The following is a 17021-nucleotide window of genomic DNA, read 5'->3' on the forward strand; positions in this document are numbered from 1 at the left end:
CACGCCTAATCACGAAAATGTTGTGTGTGGACAGGGGGAGTGTAACTAGTGTAACTAACTGGGCGGGGCTTAACGTGACCTCGAGCGAAAAGAGACCAGACTGTAGAGTTTCAGGATTACTTTCTTCTGTTTATGGACATCCTTGAATTTATACGATGATTATTTTATATGAAGTTTCTTGTGTGTGGACACTTTGAAATTTATACTATGATTCTTTATACGACGTTTCGTTATAGAGTTTCGCGATAAATTGTTTTGTGTGTGGACACGCTGTAACCCCTATACATAAAGGTGAAAACAAAATGGAATTAACTAACTACCGACCTATTTCTATTCTCCTCACAATTTCAAAGATATGTGAGAAGGCTGTACACAATCAGATATATTTTTTTACTTCTTACATTCTTTGTTAAGTGAACGGCAATCAGGTTTAGACCCGGGCATCCAACTCTAACTTGCTTGACCGAAATAGTCAAAGTATATACTTGACAATATGGACAAAGGTCTGGTCACTGGAGCCATTTTTCTTGACCTGAAAATGGCGTTAGACGTTATACCACATCCATTGATTATTCAGAAAAATGTTATTGTATGGTATTGGGGGAGTTGAACTTAAGTGGTTCGAGTCATACCTATCCATCAGACAACAATGTGTATTCTTGCAAGGGACGAAGAGTAATTTTCTAACTGTGAAATCAGGAATTCACAAGGATCAATACTGGGGCCATTAATTTTTTTGCCTCTATGTGAATGATATTTGTAACCTGCAACTCCATTCTAAGACAGAGATTTCCTTATATACGGATGACACGGCAGTATTTCATCATAGAAAGGATTATACAGTTTGTGAATGCAATCTCCGAACAGACTTTCCAGTATCTACACATTTAGTACATTGTATTGTTTCGAAATGTATCATGTATATGCTTATATTGGAACGGACAAAAAGTAAAATGGCAATGAAATCAAATCATATTCATGGTGGCCATTTTCATATGATTGAAATAAAAACATAAAATACTTACCATTTTACAGATCAATCTTCAAGGGCTTCCAAAAATGATCAAACAGCACGATGATAACCTGACGTCTTTCTCGGATAATAAAAATAACAAATCCGGAAGCGAAAAATAAAGTTGCTTGATTTACAGAGAGGCGGGAAATATTAACCGTAATATTCAAATTGTAAGCTATAGCGATCGATCAACGGAGATCAATTGAAATCGGAAAAGACATATGACTTGATATCTTCCTTCGACCAATTGTAAATGATACATGATACTTTTTTTCTTTTCTGCGGGCGGTAAGTTCGTATGAAAACGGGATCGATATTAACAGACAGATTAAAAAAGGCAGAGTGGATCGAAATTATGGGATAGCATTAAAATATATATTTTTATACCATCCACCATTTGTGTTGTTGAAATGCACGTTACGATAGAAACAAGCTGATTAATTTGATAGGCAATATACAAGGCAATCAGACTATTAATTTGATATCGATCCTTATCACATTAACCTTCACGTTAATGATTCCGCTTTGGTAGAATAATGGATAATAATAATAATAATAATAATAATAGGCATTTGTATAGCGCCGTCTATCTAGACAATGCTATTCCGAGGCGCACAAGAAAAATAGAAAGAATGAGAAAGTTTGGACGAGAAAGTTCGGATGAGTGTCATAGTGCCAAGTACAGGTATTATTTAAAAAAAGATAATATTTCAGCTTGGATTTAAAGGTCTCTAAGGAAGTTATGATTCTCAAATTAAATGGTAAATTATTCCAAAGACAAGGTGCTGCAGATGAAAAAGCCCCTTCACCACCGGCTACTCGTGTACGAGCTGGTGTATAAGGCATAACAAGGTTTTGTAAATAGTTTGGTGCTAATCCGTTTACAGCCTTCCATGTGAGGAGAAGGATTTTGAATTATATGCGCTTGCGGATTGGCAACCAGTGCAGTTTTTTGAGAACAGGAGAAATTTGATCATATATAGATGTCCCTGATAAAACCCTGGCAGCTGCATTCGGAGCACGTTGAAGTTCGTCAAGATTGCGTGAAGTAATATTGAAAAGAAGAGCATTGCCAATATCTAATCGAGATAAAACAAATGCATGTATAAGCAAAGCAGCAGACTTATGGTCAATGACTTTTCGAATGCTATTAACATTATGGATGTTATAATAGTATACACTGATTGACAGATTTATTTCACGTGGGCATCCATGCACATGTTGATGTCAAATATAACACCGAGATTTCGAACTGATGGAGCAGCCCGAATCTGGGAGTTACCAATCTGTATATTACGGTCCTTGATCAAATGATGTTGCGACTTAGAAGTAACTATAAGCAAGTCTGTTTTTATTATACTCTCATTTAATTTCAACCTATTAATGAGCATCCATGACCTCATATCTTCTACAGTAGGCTGTAGACGATGCCTGACAGAAATTTCACTTGCAGGGTCGGATGGGTCGAAGGAAAGGTACAATAATCTGGCACCGTTTCGTTCCGAAGGTTGGTACTTTCAAAGGTTCGTTTATTCGAATTTTCAAAATGACTAAGGGTTCATTCTACTTTGAACCGAGGTTTGCAATTATTACAATTAAAAGTTATCTCTTCGTTTCGGAAGAGAGAGCCCTATATTTCATCTTTCGACTTATATCATCATTTGAAATGACGAGCATTCGGAATTATGAACTTATGAATTATTTATCTTTCTGATTTAGAAATCTTCGGATTCAAGGGCGGAAGAAGAAAACATTCAGAAACGAAAATGGGCTATTCAATTCCCACGCCCACCCCTTCGGAGCAAAACACATAGCTTTCGGAACAATGAACACACAGGTAAAAAAGGGTTTGGGTGTTCGTAATTATTCTTCCTCATACAAAGGACATACGAGTACCCCTGGCCGCGCCCAAACTAAAAAGACAAATAGCCAATATGACATTGGTTGTCTTTGTGAAAGTTTTATTTACCATTTTGAAAGATGCAGTATCTACATTTAGCATAGTTTATTATCTCATCGCCATATACAGGAATGTTGACCCTAAAATGGACATCCTTTGCCATTTTAAAACAGCCATAGCTCTGTAATTTGTGGGTCAAATTCTTTGACTTTGACACATTTAGAACAGTTATTACAAATGTATTTTACAAGAAGGAGATTAAACTAGAGTAAAATTACATTTGGGTGATACATGGATTGGTAAGAATCTGCGAGTTGTGAACGATATATTTACCGTTTTTAATGAGAAAGATGCAGTAGCCAGCATAATTAATAATCTCATCGCCATATTTGAACACAAAGAAAGCAATGATGCTCGTACCAGGAAAAATCAAATTTATTTCTTCTGGAACAATCAAAGAAATAGAGGAGTGTGCGAAGAAAGCCACGAGATCCAAGATCCATCTCAAATGTTGTTGTTGATACTTTGCATATGTTTCTTATCAACCTACTCATTTTAATTAGACGCAGGTAGACTTGGTGCACTAGAACTGATAAAGAAATTTACTGAACTTGATCGAGAGAAGCTGATTAATTGGTCACTTTTGGAAGGGTTTCTCTCCTCTCAGATGCAGGTACTTGCTGTTTAGTCTGTATTGGCCTTGAGTTTAAAGCTTTGAAGTGGCCATTAAAGAGTGGATCTAAACAAACTCAAGCTTTTGGGGGCAAAAATCTACACTGCAAAAATAGTACCAGTGAGAGCTGCGGGATGCAAAGGTGAATAAGATTCCCCTAATTTGGGATGAAATTTATTCACTGACTTGTGCATGTATAGTGCAGGTAATCGAACGCTTATCTATATGTAATTTAGTCACGGACTCGTGGTGTACTGTTATTTAGACATCAAATTCTACTTGAGACTGTAACGTTCATGCCCAGACGTTTCAATTATCGTCGTTATTATTTACCATTTCTTGCCATATTTGAAGTGCGCATTTACAGTTCAAGCTTTGTAATATCAAGTAGATATTATATATGACCCATGAAGTACTACAAAGATAGCTGCTAATAATGAGTATCATTTTACATATACCGAGTTGTATGACTCTAAAATAATGTTGTTCTTTGTAATATGTAGAATACAGTGGACACTTTCGTGTAATTGTATTGTTCGATCCCCGACACGGCACTAATGTCCTTTGGCAAGACGTTAATCTACATTTGCCACTCTCCACCCAGGTGTTCAATGGGTACCCGGTAGAATGCGAAACTTAAAGATAAAGACCAGTTATGTTCATGCGATTGCATTGTGAAAGAAACGTTGTGGAATCGATCAGAAAAGGTTGATCATCTAGCATCTAGCATCTGCAAGGTTCTGGAATCATCAAAATGATAAGAAATTTGGCCCATTCTTCGTAAAGTTACAAGCACTATACACAGAAAGATGTATATGGGACTATCCTATATCTCTCACAGTCCATGAGAGAAACAAATTTACCAAATATATGAATTAGTAGGCGGTTTCCCCGGCAAATATTTTATCATTATGTATTAGTCAAAACATATTCTTTCACATGATTGGTAATAAGAGCTTCCATTTCATTTGTTGAAATTGGGGCGTTTCCAATACTGGGTTTTACCTTTAATGTGGTTAGGGTACGTTTATGCTCAGTTTTGAAGGCAGAATGAGCGATTTGAAACACTCATCGTAAACGCTCATCGTAATCGCATTTACACGGTGTACTGTTTATGCTCACTTCTTTGGCTCCTCCAGGCAATTCTGGCTGGGTGGCCTTGCAGCTGGATTTGCAAACCTGCACTGCGCATGCTACGTAGACCCACTAGAGATCAGTGCGTTGACCCCATTTAAACGCGTTTATGCTTCCCCAAAATCGCTGATTTTGCAGAATCGCCGATCGTAAACGCACCTTTTTGTGAGTTTACGATCGGCGATTACGATCGCCGTTTTTCGGTGAATCTACAAAAATGAGAAAGGACGCAACCGTGTTTTGAACTAAACGCATAACAGATGCCTCATTCTGGCCAGAAAAAGCTGAGCATAAACGTACCCTTAGATGAGCAAGTGTGCGTTTGTCAAAATGACGCCTGGCCGTAATGCTCCCAAGGGAGTGGAGAATCTGCATGCATTGTGTGCGGGTAAGCCTGAATCCAATGACTAGGGTAATAATGTGTACTGCGCCTAGAAACAAAGTATTAGACGCATTATGAATGTAAGCTATTTTTAATATTATTTATATGTACTTTAAATATACCTACTCGCCTTAATTTTGTTTTTCTTGGCTATTAACATCGACACTTATATTTTATATGTGGTATGTGTTTAATTACGCTGCAACGGCTGGATCAATGCGTTATTTTTGTTCAATGGTAATTGAAGAAGAAGAATGTAGTTTTTGAATCTTCAACCAAAAATCAAGTTTAGGTGGTATATACAACGATATCTGCCTTGATGCTATGTAAACGAGGGGACACCATTATTTGAGTATTTACTTCATTCAAGCTTTTTTGTACAATCAATTATTGCTTGCACCTATTTTATTTATTTGCCCAAAAATGTAAGAATACCTAAGTAAATAAATTGGTTTACCGAATTTTGGGTGCCACGCAATCTGTCCTATTGTTACATATTTTGTTTGCAAGATTTTTTATTTATATAAAATACTTTGCTCTTTTATGTGATTATATAGATTCATGTTAGTCAAAGCGTGCATTATTTACATTAACCTCTTATGTATGGTAACAATTAAGTTGCAAAAAACAGTTTGATAACCTCTACTGTAAAATAAAATGATTATTGACTTCTCTTTTTGTGTCAATCGGGTGTGCGGAAAAGGTGCGTGTCGAGGTGAGGGGTGAGTGACAGTGTGTGAGTTCGTGCTTATGTGCGTGTGGGGTTCGTGTATGGGGTTCGTGTTTGTGTGGGCGTTCGTGCGTGTGCGTGTGTGTGTGTGACAATAATTAAACATTGTCGCTGTTTTCACGAAGTGACGGTAGTGAGAAAAAAAATTCATTCACTTTGCGTGACGATTTTCCTCACTACCGTCACTTCGTGAAAACAAGGACGAATGACTGTCTACGTCACAGTCAAAACCAGAAATATGTGCCTTGAACGTAGCAAACGACACTTGATTATGATTAATTTGAGAATGCATCACTTCATGTGAATTATCTTGAATATTAACCCCAAAAAACATGTTCATATCATTAAACTCGTCACACAAGCGTTATAATGGCAATATATAGCTGGTGATCTATTTTGACGAAGCTGAGTTTCCAATTAAAAGAAAATTAATGTGATTTTCGTTTTAAAAAAATATAAAAATAAAATTAATGATTGGTTTTGTACAAGTCAGTAGGCTAACACGTTATGGTGTGGGACTTCGCCAATAGGAGGCGCTGTCCAGAGAGACTAATCGTAGGTATAAGCTTCTTTCATCTGTTCTTTCCGTTCATGGTAGAAAATACTAATTACCCTTTCCCAATGCTGGGTTGTATATAACGTGATAACAGAAGTTCTTTAATTTCATTTTTATATCCGCACATTATATATATATACATCACCTCTATTCAAATTCTCTCAATCATTTATACCACTTAATCTTGTGTAAAAAAAATAATAAAAAAAATGTCTCTCCCGTTATCATCTTCTTCCAATCTGTTTACAATCTTTATTTCTTCCATTCAAATCCATTTACCTTTTTAAATTTCTATGTCTTAAAAATCTCTTACTTTATTATCTTCTCACATTCTCTCACTCTTTTGTTTTCCTCTCTTTTAAATCATCTCACTCCCTTTCATTCACAAATTCTCTCTCTCTTTTAAATCATCTTACTCCCTTTCATTCACAAATTCTCTCTCTTCATCACCTTCTTATATTTTTGCAATCTTGATCTGAGTCTTCCTGTCAAATTAAATCACTCTATCATACATCTCTTTCATGACACATTTTTCTCACTTTAAATCAATATCTTCGCACATTCTCTCACTCTTTATCTCTTCCTTTCGAGTTCTTTCACTGAATTATACATCTCTTTCATTACAACTTCTCTCAATTTCTCCTCTCCACTCTTTCTTATGTGCTGTGTGTATCTCTCTCTTTCTTCTTACCCAAACAAAAACATTTAACAGGATGGTAATTGAAACTAATTATTGCACGTCAAACAAACATTTAATCACTAATGCTACTATTTCAATGACTTTAGAAACTTATCATCCTGTAATATGGCAACTCCCATCGTATTAAGTTTGCATATTTACATCGGCTTTACTTACAATAAATATAATGATTAACTTGTAAAATAATAGTTATAGTCATAGCAATAGTAATAATAATGATAGTGATAATTATAATGGTGATAATAATAATAATAATAATAATAATAATAATAATAATAATAATAATAATAATAATAATAATAATAATAATAATAATAATAATAACAGCAATACCGATACAATAAATGTTATTATCAAAATGTAAGCAGCCCATTAATTTGATTCTTGTTTTTTTTAAATATCTTTTAACTTGCTCTTTTAAAACACTTCAGGCAGTTCTGAAAATGCAAAAGCATCGTTTATTGCAATTGCAGACCCATTCACTAACTAAAGTGTGCCCTTTTACCCTCACCATCAACAATATTTCCACGATGCATTATTTCATGATAAAGATGGTATATATTAATCTTGCCTTCATTATTAATTAAGCTCTATAAACTAATCTTCTCGTTCACTTTTAAAATCTGTGTTTCTTTCAAGTCATGATCGTTCATGTTCGCGTTTGATATTTGGATATTAACGGTTTTACTCTTTCACCCAAATCTGGCACAAGTGGATATTGACATGGCATTTCAAAACAATATTGCTCATTGAAGTGTGTATAAATTAATGTAATCGATTTATTATTGGAAAGCATATTACTTTTACTCTATGGAAGCAAAGCATCTTATTATACACCTCATAGATATTCACAATATCTATTTGTTTTCGAGCTTCATTTTGTCTGGGACGCAGTATATATTTAATAATTTATAAATCGAGCATCTTACTTTAAATTACGCCATATTTCACACCAAAACCATATTTGTGTTATACCTTATACGTGTGGAAAACAAAATTTTGACTTTTGTCTTTCTTTATTTTTTTTCCTTGTCTTGAGTTACTTATAATAACACGATGTCATGTATTATATGTAGTTTTCATTGAAGGAATGCATTAATTCATTGTATTTGATTTATTTAGGTAATGATTGTGAAATCTAAAAATAAGATAAACTTGAAACTTAACGCCACACTGTCCTACTTGTAGCTACTTGCTCCCTCTATATAGAAAACAGTGCCTATCGGTGACCATTGGTCCCCCATGATTCTCTTTTTCTTATGTTAGTTGAGAGCTGAGTTGATGAGATAACCACCTGTCCAGTGACCTTGCAGGGTAGTCTAATCCCTCTTATAACTAGTACAGATAAGCTTTAAAACAAGTAAAAAGTGTCATAAATTGCCGTGTATTTTGACACATTGACGTTACAATATTTGTTTTCGTTATTCACTAGTTCTATTCGTATCTGAAGTATAAGCTCATTACTCGAGACCACAGACACATATGTATATTCATATGTATGCATATGTGTATGTGTATTTACATGTACATGTATAAGTAAGCATATGTATACAGGTTTGTATATTTGTATCTTTTATAAATACTCTAAATATCTTTAACGTTTCATCATTTCATGACGCACTAACTATTATTATACAATGAAGTTTGAAGTTTGAGCAAAGTCTCTTGGCAATAAAAAATAAAAACATAAAAAATAACACAAAAAGAACAAACCGCCACTAATTCTAATCATCGATATGATTATCTTCAACTCGCTTGAATGTAAAGATGAAAAGTGCTCTGTCTTTTAAACATCATAAATAAACACTTATTAACACTCTTTTTTTAAGTGCTCTTTGTGTAAAAATTAGTGCATGGAATTACAAAAAAAAAACACAAACTCGAACATTCCTAAAGATCTACATTTTTGTGTATTTTTTTTGCCCTGGGGGGGGGGGGGGGGGGGGGTATTCACTTGCCTCCATCTAGGTGTTCAGATGCAATCGATGGTGTAACCAGGTATTATTTTAAAAAATCGAAAGAAACAAATACAATTTTTATATCCCCACTTCTTTCTCGCATATGAATTTAAATTGCCTGGAGCACAACCTATCCTGCCATCTATATTGCAGCTCAAACGCAATTCGAAAACTTTTAACATTCTCTGTAAACGATGAATATCCAAACAAATTATATGTAGGAATTGATCCATCTAGCCACCTTGCATCACTGCGATTTGAGCCGGTCAGCCCGATCCAGTGGTCCTCTTTGATATTCTCTACGATGAAGTCCTGTTCCTCTTGCGACTCGATGAAGACCAGATGGGATCCGTATTGTGAACAAGCTGAAACCGCAGAAGAATGATTCATCCTGCAAGTGCTGAAATTGTAGAACGACCCGTCGTATTCATATTCCATCGGAGGAGATGAGCATGCTTAAAAAGATGAAATACAATATGTAAATTACTCAATTTGAAGAAAGTAAACATAGTGATTATTTGGGTCGTAACTGAAATATTTAAAGAAATATAAATAATGACGATGATATGATTAATATAATAATAATAATAATAATAACAAAAATAATGTTACTAAAAATAGATGCAAAGACATGAAAAGAATTACAGCTTTAATAATCAATATCTAAAGAAACTTTGCTCACCATTGCAGATTTTGGTAAATTCACAATGTTATTTCTTACAGTTATATTTGTTTTCATGAATGAAAGAGGAGGAGGAGAGGAGGGGGGACAGAGAGCGAGACAGACAGACAGACAGACAGAGACAGAGAGACACAGACAGACAGAGAGACAGAGATAGAGACAGAGAGGCAGAAAGAGAGAGACAGATAGAGGGAGAGAGAGAGAGAGAGAGAGGGGGGATAGGGGAAGTGGCTAGACATATTAAATTAATAATCAAATGCATGACATCATTTCATTTTCTCTCTTACTTACCGGAGGGGGTGGTTTCTTGCGATTTTGTTGTGTCTGACATCGTGGTCATAGAGCTCGTCGTTGCCTTGGTCGAGGCGTCCGTAGTTAATGATTCTACTGACTCTGAAACGTTTATAAAAAAATGAAGCCACACGTTCGAAAGTAATAAGATTAGGAATGACACCTCAACAGGAATAGATGGCCAAAACGAAGAACATTTTTTTTAAATAAACTTTAACAGTTTATTTATTTTATGAGGTATAGCAGGACATTGGATTTAGTGGTGCTTTGACAAAGTCGAAGGGTCTTATTTTGCCAAATCATTTAACTGCTGTTAAACTCGAAGAAAAAAGAATTAGACGGTCACTTCCCCCTTAAAAAATGTTTTACCGACACCAGAGATAGGAAAGGACTTTTAAAAAGTCAGATAAAGACTAAGAGATAGAGAGTGAGACAGAGAGACAGAGAGGGAGAGAGAGAGAGAATGAGAGAGAGAGAGAGAGAGAGAGAGAGAGAGAGAGAGAAGGGGGTTATAGTGGCTAGACTCATTATTTAAAAAAAACCGGACGTCATGTTAATGTTTCTCTTACTGGAGGTTGGGTTTTCTTGCGATGTCGTTGCATCTGATCGTTCCGTCATCGTGGTCGTAGGGATCGGCTCAGACTTCGTTCTGGCTTCCGCTGTCACCGACTCTGAATGGAATTAAAACCAAAAAAAAATGATCAATTGAGTCGGGGAGGAGCCGGAGTCAGGGAAGATTGGGAAACAGACAGACAGAGACAAAGGACATGCAAAGAGGGAAGAAGAACAAGAAAAACGTTGTCGTTAAACCTGTAGTGCCCCCTTATAAAGTGTTTAAGCGACGCTAATGAAAGAAGACGAAGAAAAACAAGACTAGAACAAAATAAGAAATAGACGGTCATCCCCCCCCCCTTGATAAAAATTTAGCGAAGCCCGTGACAGCAACTGACCGAAAAATAGAGTCAGTTAAAGACTGAGAGAGAGAGAGAGAGAGAGAGAGAGAGAGAGAGAGAGGGAGAGAGACAGAGAGAGACAGAGAGAGAGACATAAAGACACGGAGAGACACAGAGAGACAGAAAGAGAGAGAGAGAGTTGGGGAGGGGAGAGAGAGGGGATAGGGGAAGTGGCTAGACATATTATATTAATAATCAAATGCATGACATCGTTTCATTGTTTCTCTTACTTACCGGAGGGGGTGGTTTCTTGTGATGTCGTTGTGTCTGACATCGTGGTCCTAGGACTCTTCATGGGCTTGCTCGTCGCGTCCGTAGTTGATGATTCCACTGACTCTGAAACGTTTATAACAAAATGAAGCCACACGTTCAAAGTAATAAGATTAGGAATGAAACCTCAACAGGATTAAAAGGCCAAAACGAAGAACAATTTTTTAAGATAAACTTTAACAGTTTATTTAGTTTATGAGGTATAGCAGGACATTGGATTTAGTGGTGCTTTGACAAAGTCGTAGGGTCTCATTTTGCCAAATCATTTAACTGCTGTTAAACTCGTGGAAAAAAGAAATAGACGGTCACTTCCCTCTTAAAAAATGTTTTTACCGACACCCTAGATAGGAAAGGACTTTTAAAAAGTCAGATAAAGACTGAGAGATAGAGAATGAAACAGACAGAGATACAGAGAGAGAGAGAGAGAGAGAGAGAGAAAGAGAAGGGGTTATAGTGGCTAGACCCATTATTTAAAAAAAAATACAGGACGTCATGTTAATGTTTCTCTTACTGGAGGTTGGGGTTTCTTGCGAAATCGTTGCATCTGATCGTTCCAGCATCATGGCCGTAGGGCTCGGCTCGGACTTGGTTTTGGCTTCCGTTATCACCGACTCTGAATGGAATTCAGACAAAATAAAAGAACGATTAAACTATTATGGGAAAATAGCCGGAGTCAGGAACCGAAAGGAAAATAGACATACAGAGACAAAGAATTTGCGAAGAAGGAAGAAGGAGAACTACTACATCAAGAACGTTGTCGTTAAACTTATAGGCAAAATATACATTTATGTAATTGACTGCCCCCTTAGTTTAAGCGACGCTCATGAAAGAAGGACAAGGAATAATAGGACTATACAAAATAAGAATTGGACGGTCACTTCCCCCTTCAAAAAAATGTTTTAGCGACGCCCGGAAAGGACTGATAGAGTCAGATATAGACCGAGAGAGAGGGAGAGAGAAAAAATGGGGGATATAGTGGCTAGACCCATTATGATAAATAATCAGATGCATGACGTCACTTCCATGATACCATTGCCTAGACATACCAGAGGTAGTGGTGTTTTGAGAAGTCTTTGTGTCTGAGCGTTCCGTCATCGTAGTCGTAGAGCTCATCGTAGGCTTGGTAGTCGCTTCCTTCGTTGACTCTGTGATCACTGAAAATAACAACGAAAAACAAACATAACTGACGTAAATGACAATGCGAAACATTATTTTCATTGTAATATCTCCCCGTCGGCTGTCTCGAGGCGCTCTTAGTCAGGGTACGGGAATAGGATCAAGGAGGGGGAGGGAGAAAAATAGAAATCGGAAAATACTTTTCCTTCGGGCATCCGTCAGTTCTATCAAAAAGTTCTGAAAGAGGTATTTTCTTGTTAATCATCATCATCATCATCATCTTCTTCTTTTTCTTCTTCTTCTTCTTCAGTTGCAGTGGTGGCCCAAAAAGAAAAAGGGGGAAAGGTAACGTTAAAAAAAAATATTGAAAAAAAGTGTTGTTGTTGCTAAATTTTCCTTTGTTCGTGCTGACTATTCCCCCCCCCCCCCCATTATTCACCGCTAAATATTTTCTCACGAATTGGGCTCCCACCCCCGCCGCCAGCAGGATCCGACCCGGTGGTTAGGTACAGTTCAGAATGTATGTACGATGTCTGATAAAAGATACAGCGAAGTGCGTGCAAATAAAAAATAACCGCGGAAATTTTGTTTACACCCTGTATAATGTCTCGCCTTAATAAATTGACCACTCCTTCCCCCCAATACGCTTATATATTACACCTACTTTCATCGCAGTGTCTCCCTTGAAACCCATATGAGCAGGTACAGTTGTAGCCTACCACAGTCTTCTCACACCAGCCGTTTTTACAAAGGTTTTTGCCACAATCTGCGAAATAAGTAATAAACGGGATAAAACTCAATACTGATAAAGAAATCATCAATACAAGTTGTACTGTTTGATGTGAAAAGATATTTCGGGATTTTTACAAATTAACATATAAAAGAAAAGCAAGGGTAATGATAATGCATTTTTACCAGGGCTTAATCATATCAAAGGCCACGAAGACCATACTCCAAAGCAAGGCACGGATCCAGGATTTCTGAGGGGGAGGGGGCCAAATTTGAAATTATGCGAGCCAACTAATGGTAGGTAATGGTGACCAGCATTGACGTAATGGGGGTGCAGGGAGTGGCGATTTCCCCCTCCCTCCTCCGCAAAGCGCCGAAGCTTTGACGTTTCGTTAAATTATTAGAGAAAGAAGACGATTCGTTGTACCGTTCTCGAAAATAATCCTCGTCTGAATACAGTTTTTCACCCGCGCCCTCCCGCGCGGAAGCTTTTCCGTTTCATTAAATCGTTAGAGAAAGAAGACGATTTGTTGTACCGTTCTCGTTCTTCACTCTTAATAGTCGTTTGAATTCAGTTCCCCGACCTCCTGCGCGAAGCGCGGAAGCTTTGACATTTCATTTAATTATTAGAGAAACAAGACAATTCGTTGTGCCGTTCTCGAAAATAATCCTCGTCTGAATTCAGTCCCCCCCCCCCCTCCTGCGCGAAGTGCGGAAGCTTTGACGTTTCATTAAATCATTTGAGAAAGAAGGCGAATCGTTGTATCGTTCTCGACTCTTAATTCTCATCTGAATTCAGTTTACCCCCGCCTTCCCGCTCGAAGCGCGGAAGCTTTGACATTTCATTTAATTATTAGAGAAACAAGACGATTCGTTGTACCGTTCTCGAAAATAATCCTCGTCTGAATTCAGTTTACCCCCCCCCCGCGCGCCCTCACGCGAGAAGCGCGGAAGCTTTTACGTTTCATTAAATCATTAGAGAAAGAAAAGGATTTTTTGTACCGTTCTCGACTCTTACTCCTTGTTTGAATTCAGTTCCCCCACCCCCTGCGCGAAGCGCGGAAGTTTTGACGTTTCATTAAATTATTAGAGAAAGAAGACGAATTGTTGTACCGTTCTCGACTCTCAATAGGTATAGCACACCAAAAATAAGTACAACAAACACATGTTATCTGATGATTGAAAATGATCAAGCTTCATGAAAGCTTCAAAAACAAAAAAACAGAATTGAAATCGGTCAATGAGTTGTGATTTTATACCATTTTTTTTATATCGCAAAATTACCGAAAACCTGCCAGAAATGGTCATATTGGCAAAAATGGAAAAATTGGACAAAGTTGACAACTTAATTCATCACTTTCTCGGACACAAATAATAAATTAAATTATCAGACACTAAAATATCATCTTTGAATTTGTGGTAAAAAATACATAAAAGAAAATTCATATACCTATTACATATGGAAACGTTTGCTTGTATTTGTCTCATAAAAGAATTTGATCACGAACTGACTCCCACACGGTGTTGAGTGCTCAGGGGTCATAGGCCACTGGCTTCATCGGGCAGGTAGTTCCATTATGTGAATGGGTAAATTAACTATTACAAAATGAGGGGACACATTACATTGTACAATAGGGACACACATTGTTTTTATTGTGCAGAACATACTCTTTTATTGACTTACTTATTGCATGGAACTATAAAACCAAAATGCATTTTGTATTCTAACAATTGGAGTACAAAGAATAATAACAGGTGAATGAAATGCATAAACACCACAAACACCTGGGGAGGAAGCATTCATAAATTTGAATACGATGAAACTATAAAACCAAAATGAAATTTGCGTTCTGGCAATTGGAGTACAAAGCATGATAGTAGGTGAATGAAATGCTTCAACATCAACACAAACACCTGGGAAGCTAGGAAGCATCCATAAATTTGAATAATTTAGTTGATAAACGACTCCGCATGTGGACGTTTGTTGAAGCAGAAAGCAGTGGATTCTTAACAACACGAACCCATTCAACAGAATGTCGGAACGTTAATTAAATTTGGCGCGGTTGGAAAATGCATCTTTCTACCCTGCGACTTTAATGGTACGATCCAGTAAATTAAAACAGTAAAATGGATCTTATTTTAAAATTACTCATTAAACGAAACCCAAAACTTCAGTGATATCAGAAAAAATATGTTATATCTTACTAATAATTAAAAAAAGATGTATAAACATTGTGAAAGTGTCGCATTTTACGATAAAAGACACCGATTTAGCGAAGATGACGTCATTAGTGCGCTTGCATCAGGGAATTCAAGGTCAAAATGTCAATTCAGACGCTGATAAGTTATTGGTCGAGCCTTTTTGTTTTCTTTATTCCGACAAAATTATACAATCAATCAAAATAAGTTTGATACCAGAAGAAAGCTAACGATTAGTATTTTCATTAACCGCTTGCCCCAAAGTCTCTTGACCACAGTGAAACGAGTGAGAGCTTGCGAGAGCGGCCAAAGTGTGATTGAAACTCGCTATTTGCTCTTCTCCAACGCAAAAAGAGACGACATTGTGCTGGATAAATGTATTTTTTCCGACAAAAGTACAGAAAATTTGCATATGGTCTTTTTATATTATACTTTATGAAACTTTACCCGAGTGACTTCCGGGCGCCCCAATGCTGGAAAGAAACGCACATTTTAGAAAACTTCACTTTTTCATGGAAAAATGCTTATTTGTTCTATGCACGCAAGTCAGATTGAGCGGATGATACAACGTTTCCATATGCCGTTTTGAAAACAGAAGCCAACAAAATAAGTCATTTTTGTCATTTTTGCTAATCTGCAGATATGAAAAAGTTGTGAAAATAACTAAGTCCGCCTAATTAATATGCGCATATGTAATCAAATCAAAACCGAACATGATACATCAGTGAAACCTATGTATATCAGACAGGTATGGAAATATATTTCATTCAAATATGCAAATTAGGTCATTTCAGCTAATTATATATTCGTACACTCATTATGCAAATTAGGAAAGTCAAACCGTTCATTTTTCATAGATCATATTTACACCAAATATTAACCTTGAATTCCAAATATTTTTGCAATGCCAGTAACATATGGCGAAGGAAATTACTTGGATCACCGTTACAGCTATTTCCTCATATGTTTCAAAAATTATTCAGAAAAACCGATCATGTGATAAAAATTTGCAAATTTTCAGCTACACCACAGTATATTTGTATTTTATAAAAGATGTCATATTTGAGGATTTATGACGATTTTCCGAGAAACCATTCAACAGGCCATAACATTCCACAGGGACTGAATTTCAGAGTAACAGAACGTTTGGTGACCCCAGTATAGTTGTGGCTACCTTGAGTGTAAACAATTTGATTCAATGAGTGAAACACATGAGGATATTGCATTTTTTGTTGGGGAGTTTTATACATTGAGGTGCATTTTCACCACGCGGAATAGCAGCGCGAGTCAATGGGCGATCAGCAGGCCATGTCACACATGGTTGAAAAGACAATATTCTAATTAAATAATTTAACATATTTCCCACATGCCTATAACAATGAAACTACACAGAATTGTAGTTAAAGGTATGAAATATATGTGAAATAAAAAATAAAAAATATTGTCCAGATCCCCGCCGTTCCGCCGGCCCTGACATGTAGGCATCTCAACAAGCATATTTCTTGCCTGGCTTTAAATTTAGGAATTTGTCATTTTACAAACAAACGCATAAAAAAAAATACTAACAAATGAGGAAAAATCTCGGAAAAATTATGTCATTTCAGCTTAGATTATGTGTAAACCACCGTTATGGAATTAGAATTAAACCACGTTTAAACTAATTTGCCCCGAGCCCCCTCCCCGATCACAACAAATCTGATCTCCCCTACCTTTCTTCTCTTTTTTTCTTTCCC

The 17021-nt window shown here is 36.6% G+C and overlaps 1 protein-coding gene across 1 annotated transcript; it reads right to left on the reverse strand.

Annotated features, from left to right (window-relative positions):
* Positions 1-8814: 8814 nt before the first annotated feature.
* Positions 8815-12339, reverse strand: LOC115923248 (300 kDa antigen AG231-like). Its single transcript, XM_030983660.1, has 6 exons — positions 12291-12339; positions 11756-11857; positions 11209-11310; positions 10591-10692; positions 9290-9413; positions 8815-8869 (listed from the first exon to the last, which is right to left on the reverse strand). Exons 1-6 carry the CDS (start codon positions 12337-12339, stop codon positions 8815-8817), a joined length of 534 nt encoding a protein of 177 aa, XP_030839520.1.
* Between the last annotated feature and the right edge of the window lie 4682 nt (positions 12340-17021).

This window comes from Strongylocentrotus purpuratus, unplaced genomic scaffold (assembly GCF_000002235.5).
Source record: "Strongylocentrotus purpuratus isolate Spur 01 unplaced genomic scaffold, Spur_5.0 spur5_scaffold_13, whole genome shotgun sequence".
NCBI lineage: Eukaryota > Metazoa > Echinodermata > Echinoidea > Camarodonta > Strongylocentrotidae > Strongylocentrotus > Strongylocentrotus purpuratus.